Source organism: Bombus vancouverensis, chromosome 2 (genome assembly GCF_051014615.1).
Source record: "Bombus vancouverensis nearcticus chromosome 2, iyBomVanc1_principal, whole genome shotgun sequence".
Classification (NCBI taxonomy): Eukaryota; Metazoa; Arthropoda; class Insecta; order Hymenoptera; family Apidae; genus Bombus; species Bombus vancouverensis.
In genome coordinates, this window is record NC_134912.1 from 20,798,302 (window position 1) to 20,811,350 (window position 13,049).

At 39.9% G+C, this 13,049-nt stretch overlaps 1 protein-coding gene across 7 annotated transcripts in view; it reads right to left on the bottom strand.

Moving 5' to 3' along the window:
- Positions 1-13,049, bottom strand: part of trc (Serine/threonine-protein kinase tricornered) — a 40,024-nt gene that overhangs the window by 17,872 nt on the left and 9,103 nt on the right. Inside the window, exons 1-2 of one of the 7 annotated variants that reach the window (XM_076625898.1) lie at positions 12,369-12,723; positions 10,521-11,407 (exon numbers count right to left, since the gene is read on the bottom strand). The exons of 3 other annotated variants lie outside the window; for them this stretch is intronic. In XM_076625898.1, coding sequence (XP_076482013.1) covers positions 10,521-10,845 — 325 coding nt within the window. In that variant the 5' untranslated portion in view covers positions 10,846-11,407; positions 12,369-12,723. Of the gene's footprint in view, positions 1-34; positions 60-10,520; positions 12,724-13,049 lie in introns of those variants that run through there. 3 more of the 7 variants (XM_033340536.2, XM_076625889.1, XM_033340548.2) reach the window with 3 other exon arrangements.

Consider the following 13,049-nt stretch of genomic DNA (forward strand, 5'->3'; position numbering starts at 1 on the left):
GATACGCTTTCGGAAAGAGGTGCACGAAACCCACCGAAATCGAACAGGAATACTCGAATCGAATATTCGAACGACTGGAGCGCACGTACGCGAACGTAACTTGGTGACCGTCTAACCGAGTGACTGAACGATCGACTAACCGTGGTCGAACGAACGCGATCGGACACAAGCGAGTCCGAGTGGATGATACGATGAAAATAGGGGGACTCGATGTGTGCCCACACTGCCCAAGTGCCCACTATGCCCACTTGTGTCCACGCGTCAACGTATGCTCACGCACGTTTCTTGCGTATTCGCAGAACGTGCATCGACACTCCAATTAGTTACATATTCGTTTCACGTTCGAGAGTGTTCCAAATTAAAATCATGAGCATTTTCGCGCACACCTCTCCTGAACATTCGGTGAATAGGTCATCGATCATCGTTTATCGAGCCACCGTTCACGATTACGCTACTTCGATAACGGAACTATAACGTTGTCGAGATTTAAGTTGCAAATTTGACAAAAAAGCTCGACCGAATATCGACAAATTTTACCGTTATGTTCGTCAACGCGATACGAACAATCGCTCGTGAATCGCATCGCGTAATCGTGTCTCTTATAAACATCGTTACATTATGTACGTTATTTTGCATGTACGCTATACGTGTAAATGGATAATAACGTATACATGTAAGTCGATATGGCATGGAATCGTATCAATCGTATCAACGATTGGTTTATGGAAAGACGATGAAACGAAGACGACGTTGGAGCGTAGCGAGGTACCACGGTAGAGAATCAGAAGTTACCGGTTGTTTCGCGGCCCCAATTGTTGCTCCGGTGACGGTAGTTTTACCAGTGACGTGATCGGCGTGAAGGTGCACGCGGTCCTCGGTTAACTGTACTTTGGATCAAAACTCGAGCGGAATTCGTACGATCGAGCGTAAAGCTGTTATAAAATCGAATAAACGTACGAACGAACGAACACGAAAACACAACACTTCGTTTCAAAATTATTCTTTTTTCCTGATATTTTTCTCGCGGTAGATTTAAGAAAAGTTCGTACAAAGTAGAATTTGGAGAACATTACCTATCGAAAATACACCAGTGTCTCCTTTATCCGAACTAACTGGGAGACAAAAGAAACTGTTCGGATAATAAAACAATCGATCATACGAAGTTTCGTTTATGCAAATACAGGTTAAGGTTAATTGATAATTTCTTTAAATATTTATGAATCCCATATTTGTTTGTCTGCTAAGTCACATAATTCTCTCGATACAAGTACGTAATTGCGCAGAGTTATTCTTTTTGTACTTGGAATTGTCGAAGCATTTTTTCGAATACCACCTTCGCTATGGTACAAGAAGGCACCTTTTCATTAGCACTTTCGTTTGCTCTTTCCATTTGTATAAAATCGTCGTTATTATCGTCTTTATCGCAACGAAACTACTACATCGGTACATCAACATTTTTTTCCACCGTTGCTAGCATCGTTCGGAATCTACGTTCTTTGGATAATTTTCAATCCAATGTTTTTGTTTTTTCGTGTCTGTGATCGTGGCTTTTCCAACACCATGTATTTCTGTTAATTCTATCGCATTTACGCCACTTTCCTGTTCTTCGATTACGTCGTATTTCGTTTCGGTAGTTAGAACGCCGTTACTTTCGTACTAAACTCTTCTAATTAGAATTCTCTCGACCGAATAAACCAAAGAATACATTGTACACGAACATTAATAAAATATGTACATATCTGAAACGGAAAAAGGCATCTATTACCGGGAAATATTATGTACGGACGATAGAAGAGTTTGGATTTTTAAATATTTGAACAGGAGGGATCTATACCGTATACGTTTTACGCAATGTACAGCAATCGTAATTTGAAATCCTAATTGGGAATTTGAAACATCGATTCAGAAGTGATTTTTGCAGCTTGAGATTCAAGGTGCTTCCATAAAACGCGCACGACCCTGAGTACAACAGCTAGGCCAATTGATGTCGACGCTTAATATTTTAATTTACAACCTCGCTACATCGTTTCCACCGACTATACTAGTCGTACGCGGTATTCCATGTTTCACCGAACGTTTCTTTCAAACGTGAAAGCATATTCACAATTAGACTGTTCGCGTCGACAGACGAATGACAAACTAGACGCATAACTCGTTTTAGTACGATCGATCGAGTAAAGTCCGAGCCTGCTTCGCGAACGATCGAACGCGCATCGTAATACATAATCGTTAGGTTGCTTGCTCGCATCCTACTTTTATCCGTTATTTGCTCCCGTTTCATAGTATCCCATTCGAATAACAAATATCCTTTTATTTCTCTCTTCTTTTTATCGTATATTTATCGTGATACTAATAACGCTCGGAGAGAGGAACAAAGGCTGTACATACGTGGTTATCGAGAAACGATATTAAAAATCACAATAACGTACAGTCGAATAAACGTAAATGATCGATAGCGTGGACTTTGAGAGAACGTTACTTTAAACGAAATTTCAAGCAAACGTAACACGTAGCAGAGTACATGCAGTATCTAGTACGAAGTACGATCAAGTTGGACATGATTTAGCAAGTTTGAAGAACTTTTGCCAAAGTCATAGCATTGGTTTTTGGCTATGGTTCCGAATTCCTTGGCTTAATTTTAGTTAACGTGCGCGCGTGTCAAGGACACGATATTACAAAGTACCCTAAACAGTCGTATTATGCCATTTATCCATTCTTACGCTACAGTTTACGCTATAGAGTGATATTTTGTAGAAGAGAAAACGTAGAAACAAACGTATAAAGTTGTTAGAAAAGCTGACTTGCTCGCAATGTTCCTTTTCTTCTCACAAAGTAATTACTTAGAGAATGTTACGTTACTGCCTTTTCACGGGGCAACTTCAACAAAGTCATGGAAAACGCATTAACTTCCTGAAATGTGAGGTGTACCTATACTTGGATACGGAGTTGTGTGAAATTGGCACCTTTAAATGCGAATTCTTACAAAAAAAAAAAAAAAAAAAAAAAAAAAAAAAAGAAAGAAAAGAAAGAAACAAACGGGATTCGTTCATTCAATAGCGAACAAACGAAAATTCTGAGTGGACAGACGTGGACAAATCGTGGACAAAAGAGTACTGTTCGTCTTTTGCCAAAATTCGTATCGGAGAGTGGCAACTTTGTCTGACTTGAATACCGGATAAGGCCTGACTCGACCAATTACTATAGATGTTTTTAATTACGCTTACGATCCAACAGTTACGATCTTGCGCCATACTCGTCGCCTTCGTCGCAACGACTTTTGCTCGATTTTCACTCTATTTATCGAACAAAATAAAGTATACGAAATATCGTAATTACTATACGTACAATAAAAATATTCGACTTCATATCGCTGATAGATCGATAACGAATAAATAAAGTATTCGTAGGATTACTTGCGAGAATCTAACGAGTATACGATCTCTGTCGCAACATCGACTGTTATACGCTAAGTACGTATAACAGGAACGCGCAGCAAGGGGTGAATAGGTAAAACAGCGAGCAAGGCGAAAGGAGCAACGCTAACTAAGTGGCAACGCAATCGACTGCATTTTAACCGGCAAGAGAATTTAAGACTCGTTGCGAAATTTATTACATATAACGCGAGAAGCCTTGAAGTTTCCGCGTCGTTAATTCAGAGTAGAAGTGAGAACAGAACAGAGAGAATCGAATGAGAAATAGAAAGCTACCCACCCAACTGAGAACACTCGTTTTTAAAGCATATGCGTCGAGTGTTCATCGATTTTTAATTTAAATCCTCGCCGATGATTCCCATACTTTTACGATGTTCGCACAACATAGTGATTAACAAAGTGTTTTCGTGTTACCCTTATCGACACTAGAGCGAGCAGATAACAATGAAAACAAGTAGTTCTCGTGATATGCACGACGATTGATCGTACCCATGTACATGCTGCCGGATAACGCCGAGTACATATTTCGCGTTTCCTTCTATCCTGCTCTGTCTTATATTTTTATGTGTATGTAATATCAAAATGCAAATCTAATATCTGAAAATTGAAAACACCTGTTCGCAACATTTTTAAATATCGATCAAACCACTTTAGATGCTTCGACGATTTCGATATACGAGACCAGTTAAATTATGTCATTACGATTGTCTACGGCTGAATCCGATCCCATCTCCGGTATGCGTGACTTTTTGACAACAGCCAGCTCTCGGTAAAATGGTAATGCTCTTTAAATGTCGATGTGTATCGCGTAGAATTTCATCTCTAGTATAGAATGACCAATTCTTCGGGATAATCGTTCGGTGAGATTGCGGACGCGCTGTTTGTTTTTTCCGTACAATATCCCAGTAACGAAATATAGTATATCGATATATTTGTTTTCTATCGACCTTACTGAGTTTTTCATATTCCATGGTCGCTCGAGTTTCGAGGAAGAAAAAACTGTGCCACGAGATCGATGTCGATTTAAAAATTTGCTTCCAATCTATTACTCGAGCGCGAGTGAAGAAAGAATGCGTGGAACAAGCAATTTTGCAAAGTTACAAAACTGACAGATTAGGTAAGCTCGATCGCGTTTCCCTTCGACGACGGAACCTCCTCCGAGATTATAAAACGACGCAACGATAAACGAATCGCGTAGAAATTTAATTTCCCAAGAAAATTTATCGATGGAGCGATGCAGCGATTTGCACCATCGTGATACACCGCACAAATAAATGCTCGTACTTAGAAATATAATTATAACGATATTTCAAAATTGAATATCATTCGATAAGCAGTTGCTTTTAGCGACAACGTATACGCGTTATCGCATCCTGTTCATCTCTGTCCCGAAAATAACAAGATTTTTAAATCTTATTCGCTAACGGATACGTTCCGTAAATAAGAACGAGAAAGTATAAAACATAATTTCGTGCGAGCGATGCGAACACTGCTGTACACGCATCACAATGGTCGCTTTGTTCGCGAACGAACGCTTGGGCGTACACACGTAGCAGATACATCGTCCATGTACATTGTACTTACATATAACATCCCCGTCCATAAGTATCCGAATATTTACGTATTTACGGATTTATATCTTATGAACGAGAGCGTATGTATAATAATATGCCGAACAGGTCAAGTAATCCTCGACTTCGCTTGTAAGATTATACGTATATATTTTGTTTTTGCGTGACACCAATTGCCAGAGAAGAAAAAGCATGTTATATCTACAGTTACATCGAAGAGGATAGACCGCACGAAGAAAATCAAAGCAAAACAGCGCAAATGAAAAGGGACCGTGTAAACGCTGTCATTTCTCAGATGTCGATGACAGAAAGCTTGAACGATATTTTCACCAATTACTTAGAAAATACTAGAAAAAGATGTATAGTCGGTTGAGCCGATCATCCGGACACTTTTATAATCGACGAGTAGGCGGCAAAAATAGCCGATTGATCAGCCTTAAATTTTTAATATTTTTTTTGTCTTTTCAATTCCTTTAATTTTAATCTTTCTTAATACGTAATATACTTACTTATAGCTATATATTTGCACGTAATATAACTATGACATAGAAAGTTAAAAATAATAATTGGCATTTATTGAAATGAACGAAGTAAGTATTCAGCAACTAGAGACTTAAGTCGTTATTTCCTAATTCCATCGTAAGAAAAATTCCTAAAAGTCGAAGAAACAAGATGTAATAAAATAAATATGACGATGTTAACAAAATTTCTCTTTGGTTTCGTAATATTAAACAGACGTAAAGACGCGTTCTACAGCGGTGTATGTATGTGGATATGGTATAGAATAAAATATTAAATTCATTAATTTTTCCAAAGAACTTTGTTCCTCTATTTAACGATCTTATTTCAAATTTCGAAATACCGTTACACGCGAGCGTGCTTTGAAACTTAACCGTACTTTCGATTTCTTGACACATCGAAATTCGTGAAAGAAATTACACAGCATTTTCGAATCTGACGAGACGCGATAAATCAAATACTAATTTTTATCATGTTATACGTTATACCACGCGATTAAATACGCTATATCGTACGATGAGATATATGTTTCCATTCGATGAAATATATCGTCTTAGTTGCTCTTGCGCGATTTAATAAAATCGGGGAAAAAATACCTTGAGAAAAGTACGATGTACCTTCAAAACGGAGATAGACGTGAGAATGTTCGTGTTCGCGTAGAAAAACAATTTAAAGCAGGTGACACACTCGACGTTATTCTTGCTCGAGCACCTATGTGTATGTAACCTCCTTGAGAGATTACAAGCCAATGACCTCGTATCTGATAGCGTATTGCGTGACAACGAGTATTCGACGCAAACGAACGTTTCTTCGCGGAAGGAAACGTTCTTTCCTTTTCACCCGCTGTTAAAACGAAACGTTTTACGAAAACTCGACCGTCGATTTTGACTACCGTTAAACTAAACTAAAACTAGCCAGATATATATGTTATATGTACATATAAAGAAGACAGTTTTATGGTAATTATTTAGAAAAACGACGCGTTCTCGATTTCGATGATTCTTCTCGAAACTAAGACAGTCTGGCGGTAACGTATATGGAAAGCAGTCGTTCGAAACGTTGATTTCTACGACATATTGAAAAATTATAGAAGACTAAAAAGGGAACACCTAGCAGATCTCACAAAAGATATATCCTAACAAACACGATGATGGTACCCCATTGGGGGTAGCCACCCACATGATAATCAAACAGCTCAAAAATTCTACCAAATGTCCAAATTGGACAAATTGTGAATGTGAAATATTAAATAAAAAAAAAAATATTGAAAAATTATGGAAATGGAGAACGCGTAGCTCGTTAAGAATTACCAACGTTATCACGATTTTGCGTTGCTTCGAGTAACATGTAAATCATAGACGATATGTATCTCGTACGATGTGCGACAATAAGCATTTGCAAGGAAAAATTTGCGTCTCTTTGATATAAACTTTGAAAAAACTAATACTCGTGGCTTATGAATTTCCCGGAAGCAAGCATTGTCTTGCTACGAAGAGAAACCGATCGTGATTCGAATCCCAACTTCCACTTTTGCTCGCAACGTTGCCAGGTGATACATCATACATACTCGGTTTCACCCACGCGCAAACAAGCTAAGAATTACACAACGCGTAAACGCGACATCGTTGAAAAATCTCTTCTAGGCTTTCTCGTATGAACCGACTATGGTAACGAATCTCGTATAGAATATGTAACATTACGTTGAGTATCGTAAGTTACGATTCAATTACGAATTGAGACAAAGAACAAAGTACGGAAGGTTGTTAATTGCTCGGCAAGTTTGAGAAAATTCATCAACAGATGGATGTTTATCGATTTATCGATTGATATTTCGTGCAATGTGATTAAAACCGGTAAGATGCTCAAACGATGTATGTATCGCGAGGCTGCAGACGACGAAGACGGTAATGTCGTAAATTTCTAGTAGAGCTATTTGGTTCGATGTTCTGTTTCGTCGTTAACCGAAAAAATTGCGTTTCTCAAGACTTTCCTTGGAATATCTTAGGCTAATCCATAGACTAAGATTATAAGCTTTAGAATATTCGATGATAATTGAATTAAACGTCGCCGATCGCGAGAAAGAAATAACACGTATGTATAAAGAATCTGAAACTTGAAAATAAGTTTTAAACTTACAACGAGTATGAATAAGTCGCTGACACCGATTTATAAATAGATAAAAATGAAAAACCGAAAGAAAATGTGAAATAAATTAAAGACTTATTAACCGACGTTTAGTCTGAAATAGCGAATATCCATAGATATCGATAAATATCTAACGGGTCGGTTGAAATACGTAAATAAATAGATATAAAACTGCTGCATACATTACCAGTAAATAAGATGTAACAATCAAGACGATTATAAATGGCAATCTTACGTAACTTGTTTTTCGCTTATTAGTCTAATTAGAAACTCGGACTATGGTACGACTCTGTTATCGTTCGACATCGTCGTTCCTTATCCATAACTCGTTCTAGATTCGAAATTCATTTGCATTAATAATTTCGTGTACTTGACGGATACGTTAGAAGGCGCGAATTTTATGATTTTTGCACCTTTGAACGCAGTATTTCTTAAATAGCGAAAAACAGTCGGGCAACACCTGACAGAACCGTACTGCTTATTTGCTTCCTGTTAATTGTGCATGATTATAAAGAGAAAGGACATAACAGAGAACGCGGTTATTACGAATTCTACGACACGCCGTTGCCAGCAACGATCGCGACCTGGTTTGCACACCAAGTCTAATGTTTATTTATCAAGTTTACTGTTCGTCCTCTTTCCGGCCTAGTTATCGTGTCGTGCCACGTTTGCCGGGGAGTTTGAATCTCAAGAATAATCTTCTTTTGTTCACGAAACACTCGTTATTTTAGGCAGCGTTATGCACATTTGTTTCAAGGAAACATCGTCACAGTTAAATTCGACGATACGTCTACTCTGTGTAATCGATTAATACACATAGCTCGACGGTTTGAATTAGAAATTTGTACGAAGATCAAGATGCTCGTCTGACTCTAATACAAATTTCGTTGAATTTGGTTCAGTTTCCAACAACGATTAATCGGAACGGACAAAAACGACTTCGAGACGAACGAAGGAGATGTGACGTTCTTCGAGTAAACACTGCGCGAACACAGCGAGGGTGCTTCTCTTACGTATAAGAGAAAAACGCTGTAGAAACGTATAGATGGTCTGTTGAAAGATCGTGGAAACAATGGAAGCCCCGTTAATACGATTCTGCGTTCGTCATGGTAGCTCGAGTACATTGCACCAAATACTCGACGCATCGTTAAATACCAGGAACTTGACACTGATCGTTGCAGAGATTGTACGTATACTTGGCAGAAACGTATGGTTGAAAAAAGTTATTTTATTCGACGCCGATTAACTAATTCAAAGTGATGATAAAAGACGTTAATTAATGAAATCGATTCACCGGGTTGGCTACTCCTTTTCCAATCTCTAATATTATTGTAAACATCGTAACGCTTTCGTTGCCGTTAATCGATTAAGTTGATTCCTGAAATATAGTTTCAACAACACAAGCATCGTCCTGAAAGTAATGCCCGTTTTGAAATAACAACGACACGAGCGTAGTTTTATTATATATAATTAAATATTTTCCAATACAACTACCACTCGTATTCCAACACTTGTCGCAACGTGAGACGAATTTCTGTATACCTTCGACAAACACTTGTTTTCCCGCCATGCCTTATTCGTCCAGAAACTCTTTCAATTTTGCAAAAACGATGGTAATCTGGATCGTTGGATCGTTTGATACGCTGATACGTAATGAATTCTCAGACACGTTTCTTCGGGTCTTTCGTAATGACAGACGGACGATCGAAACACTTACGATCACATACAGTTTCTCCACACGTATTGAACTCCCGCATCAGTCGTCTTACGAATAATTCGAATATAACCTTATTACGGTAAACTGCCGTAATTCGATGATTCAAAAGGTGAATTGTTTTTGAACGAGCGTATTAAGTATTGGGAAAACGTAAATCGTTATCGGCGGGATTTTCAATTTGCATGGCCGTTTTAAACGTATCGAACTACGACGACTCTAGTTAAGTACTTATAGATGAAATTTTTATTTTAAATAGGAATATCGTGCGACCTTCTGCAAGCACGTTTCATCGTTTTATACGGCTTTTATGGGTAAACGGGTATCACTTTTCGAGCGATCGTCGTAAGTACGTAGCTATGAGTTACGAAGGAAAAGATTGAAAGAACAAAGAAAATTCGTGCGGTCCTTCCTTAAACAAAGATCGAGAGTTACGAGTCGTAGAAAATCACAGTTAATGGAAATGCTTTTGTATTAATAATCGTACATGTACGATTCCTATTCAATTATCCGCTACCGTCGTGAAGTGTACATTTGCTTGGTAAGTAGGATCTTTTTATTAATGGCCATTGCCGTGTGTACGGAACACCTGCGATGACTAACAGTACCACGCAGCTAACTATAATAAGACGCGACTATACTCAAACACTTACGTTATTACGCAGTAACATCGATCTTGCTCTTTACGAGTAGGTACTCGTACGTACAAACGCGGCTAGTCTGACTGCAGTGGAATCGAACTAACCGTTGCTCCACGCAAACAGATATCGATGCGTAAAAGTATAGAATTTTTAATAAAAAATATCATTTGCCGATGGTATTTCAATCATCGAGTTGTTAATCGCGTTGAATTCACCCTTTCGAGAAATCGACGATACCAATTCTCGACCAGTTCGTCTCTTTTACACCGTTTTACAATCGTTTACCTTTACACGATTGTACCTCGAACGAATGAAATAGAAAGTAGGAACAAGGAAGCAAGAATAGAACGAACACGCGTCATACGACGAGATACGTACGATAAAATACCAAGAGAACAGGAAATATGAAAACTAAATCGCAAATTGCAAAGTTCGTTACAGATTTGTTAATTCGTTGACGCGATAGAAAAGAAAGGTTGACGATCACTTTCCAATTTACCTGATTTTCCGATTGGCGGTTGACCAAGTCTGCTGAACCACCTGAGAAACCTTCTAGCGGTGGTGGCAGCAGGTGGTCTACATCCTTCGAGTATAACAACTCCATTATTGTTGTTGTTGTTGGAAGTTGGACGTTCGGACGGAGATGCTCTGCTGTACGGCGACATCCAAGCTGTGGTAGTGCTTTGGATAGTGGTACCTTTGACGGTAGTAATGGAACTGGTTATTTTAGCCGGGTGCAGCACCCAATCTTCCGAAGCGACGGGCATTTGTCTCGTCCTCTCGTCGGACGAGTGAAAGACAAACCCGCAGAATGGAAAAGTCATTCAAGGTTTTACACCCTTCCGCGAAGATAAGATTATTTAGGAAACTCGAGCAAATTTCCTATATGGTTTCGGAGGACGTGGCATAGGCGTATCGACGATAAGTTCGGCAACGTACGATCACGAAATTCAATGTACACCTTTTGTTTTTCCTAGTTTTTTCTTACTTGTGTAATTCATAACCAACCGGCCGATTTCGATGTTCGACGTTTCCTTTAAACTCGGCCAGCGAGTTTTTTCTCACGAGTCGCCAGCAAGAGAACGTACAAGTATAGGTACATATTTTCTTGTGCGCGCGCGTACCTCAAGTTTCGCGGTCGTCGCTTCCAACTTTATCTATGTTGCTCGGATGTTTGCTTTAGCAGCTAACAGTCACGTGCTTCCCCTTAACTTGTTGCACATACCTCGACGACTCTTTCTGTATTCTAAATGCGCCCTTGCTCGTCCGATCGATCCAAAGTCATGGCTGTTCCTTCGCTGCTGATCCTCTCTTGCTGTTCGATGCAGTCGATTACCGTCGAACGACAAACGGAATTCGTATCTTCGTCGGATTTTCTTATTTTTTCTGCAAACGTAATACGGAGAATACGGAGGAATAGAAAGGACGAATCACATCGGATTAACTAGTTCTTTGTAAATTCTCCCAACGTCTCCCGCGTAATATGTACGTTTTCTTAAAATTCTTATCAAAACGAACGACCTATTGGATTTATTTGGTACGTTATAAGGTACTTAGTTTTCATTGCAGCCTTTCTGAGTAATACTATGCTAGCGCGGAATGGTAGTATCCAGGTAAATTATGCGGATAGGAAAAATAGTCTACGCGTATTTAAAATCGAACGCTCGATCGATCGAAGCAACGACTTTTGTTCCCGATCCGAAGCAACGCTTTCCGAAGATCCTTGATCTTCCGCGCATCGGAAAGATAGAAGAAATACACGGCACGAATTTGTCCTTAAGTAGGATTATTGCACTTTGTCCTACTTCGCTCGATCCAATCTAGTCTCGATTAACGGTTTCTCGCGGACCTACGTAAGAATCTTTTCGTAGACGTTTGCAGGAATCGAACGAACAAAGTTTCCTACGATCGCGGCATCACAGTACGTTCCAAGTATGTATAGGGAAAAGGATGGCATTCCTGAATATTTCTTGTCCCTCCGAAGCGTAAACTCTTGGAGACTACACTGTCGGCAAAGCGTTTGGAGGTCGAGGTTGATCTCTCGCACTGGCGAACGTTGCTCGGTCGGTCACGTAGTTGCCGCATTATCCGTGTCTCGTTGCGCTATCATCAGCGACTACGTATTACCGTCGTTCTCGTCTTCGACGTCGTCGTCGACGCATACGGTTCATTCGATTCCGATAAGCTAACTTGCCGCCACTCCTATTCTTTCCTTCTTTACTCGCAACGAGCAATATTCCTTTCGATTCCCTCCCAGAGCTATGTACCGGACGTAGAGCAAGAGAAACGAATACACGAATAAACGAATGTCGTTCGATCGGTAGGATGCGTTCCGACAAAGACTTACGCGATACGCGCACTAATTTTCACTTGGAAATGCACAGGCGATCGAAGTTTGCGCACAACAGGTAGAATCGGATCGTCGATCTTGTCGAGTCACGTCCGAAAAACACCATTTAACCCATATTGAGAGACGTCGTGAACGTAGGCCTCGATTGCACAATTTCATCCGGCTGGCGAGAAATTCAGCGGCGATAAGGAGGAAAACGTAGAAGCGCGGAGAGAACGTTGCCAACGAGTCGATTCTAACCACACGTCTCTCGACCTGACGACAGACTCGAACTGCCACCGACCAACCGACCGACCACGACCACCACTTCTCTCGACGCTGTCTCTGCCAACTTGCTTCTTCGTGCTCCTCTACCACTCCTCTTGTCTACTGCCGGCCTTCTTCCTTCTACCTCCCTCTTATTTTCTTTCTCTTTTCGATCCGCGTGCGTGTTCGTGTATCCATGCACGCGTATACCTTCACCACGGCGTAACACCGCGACACCCGCGTTACCACTACCGGTACACTGTCGCTAACTGCCCCACCACACCGCTACTTTTTCTTTAGTCAACTCCCTCTCGCACTCGCTACTTCGTAACTGTTTCTTTATCTTCTCTTTCCTTCCTTCTTCGTTACTCGCGTAGCTTCGTTACTCTTACTGCACTTTTGTTAACGAATACAGTTCAGAAATGTCGAAAC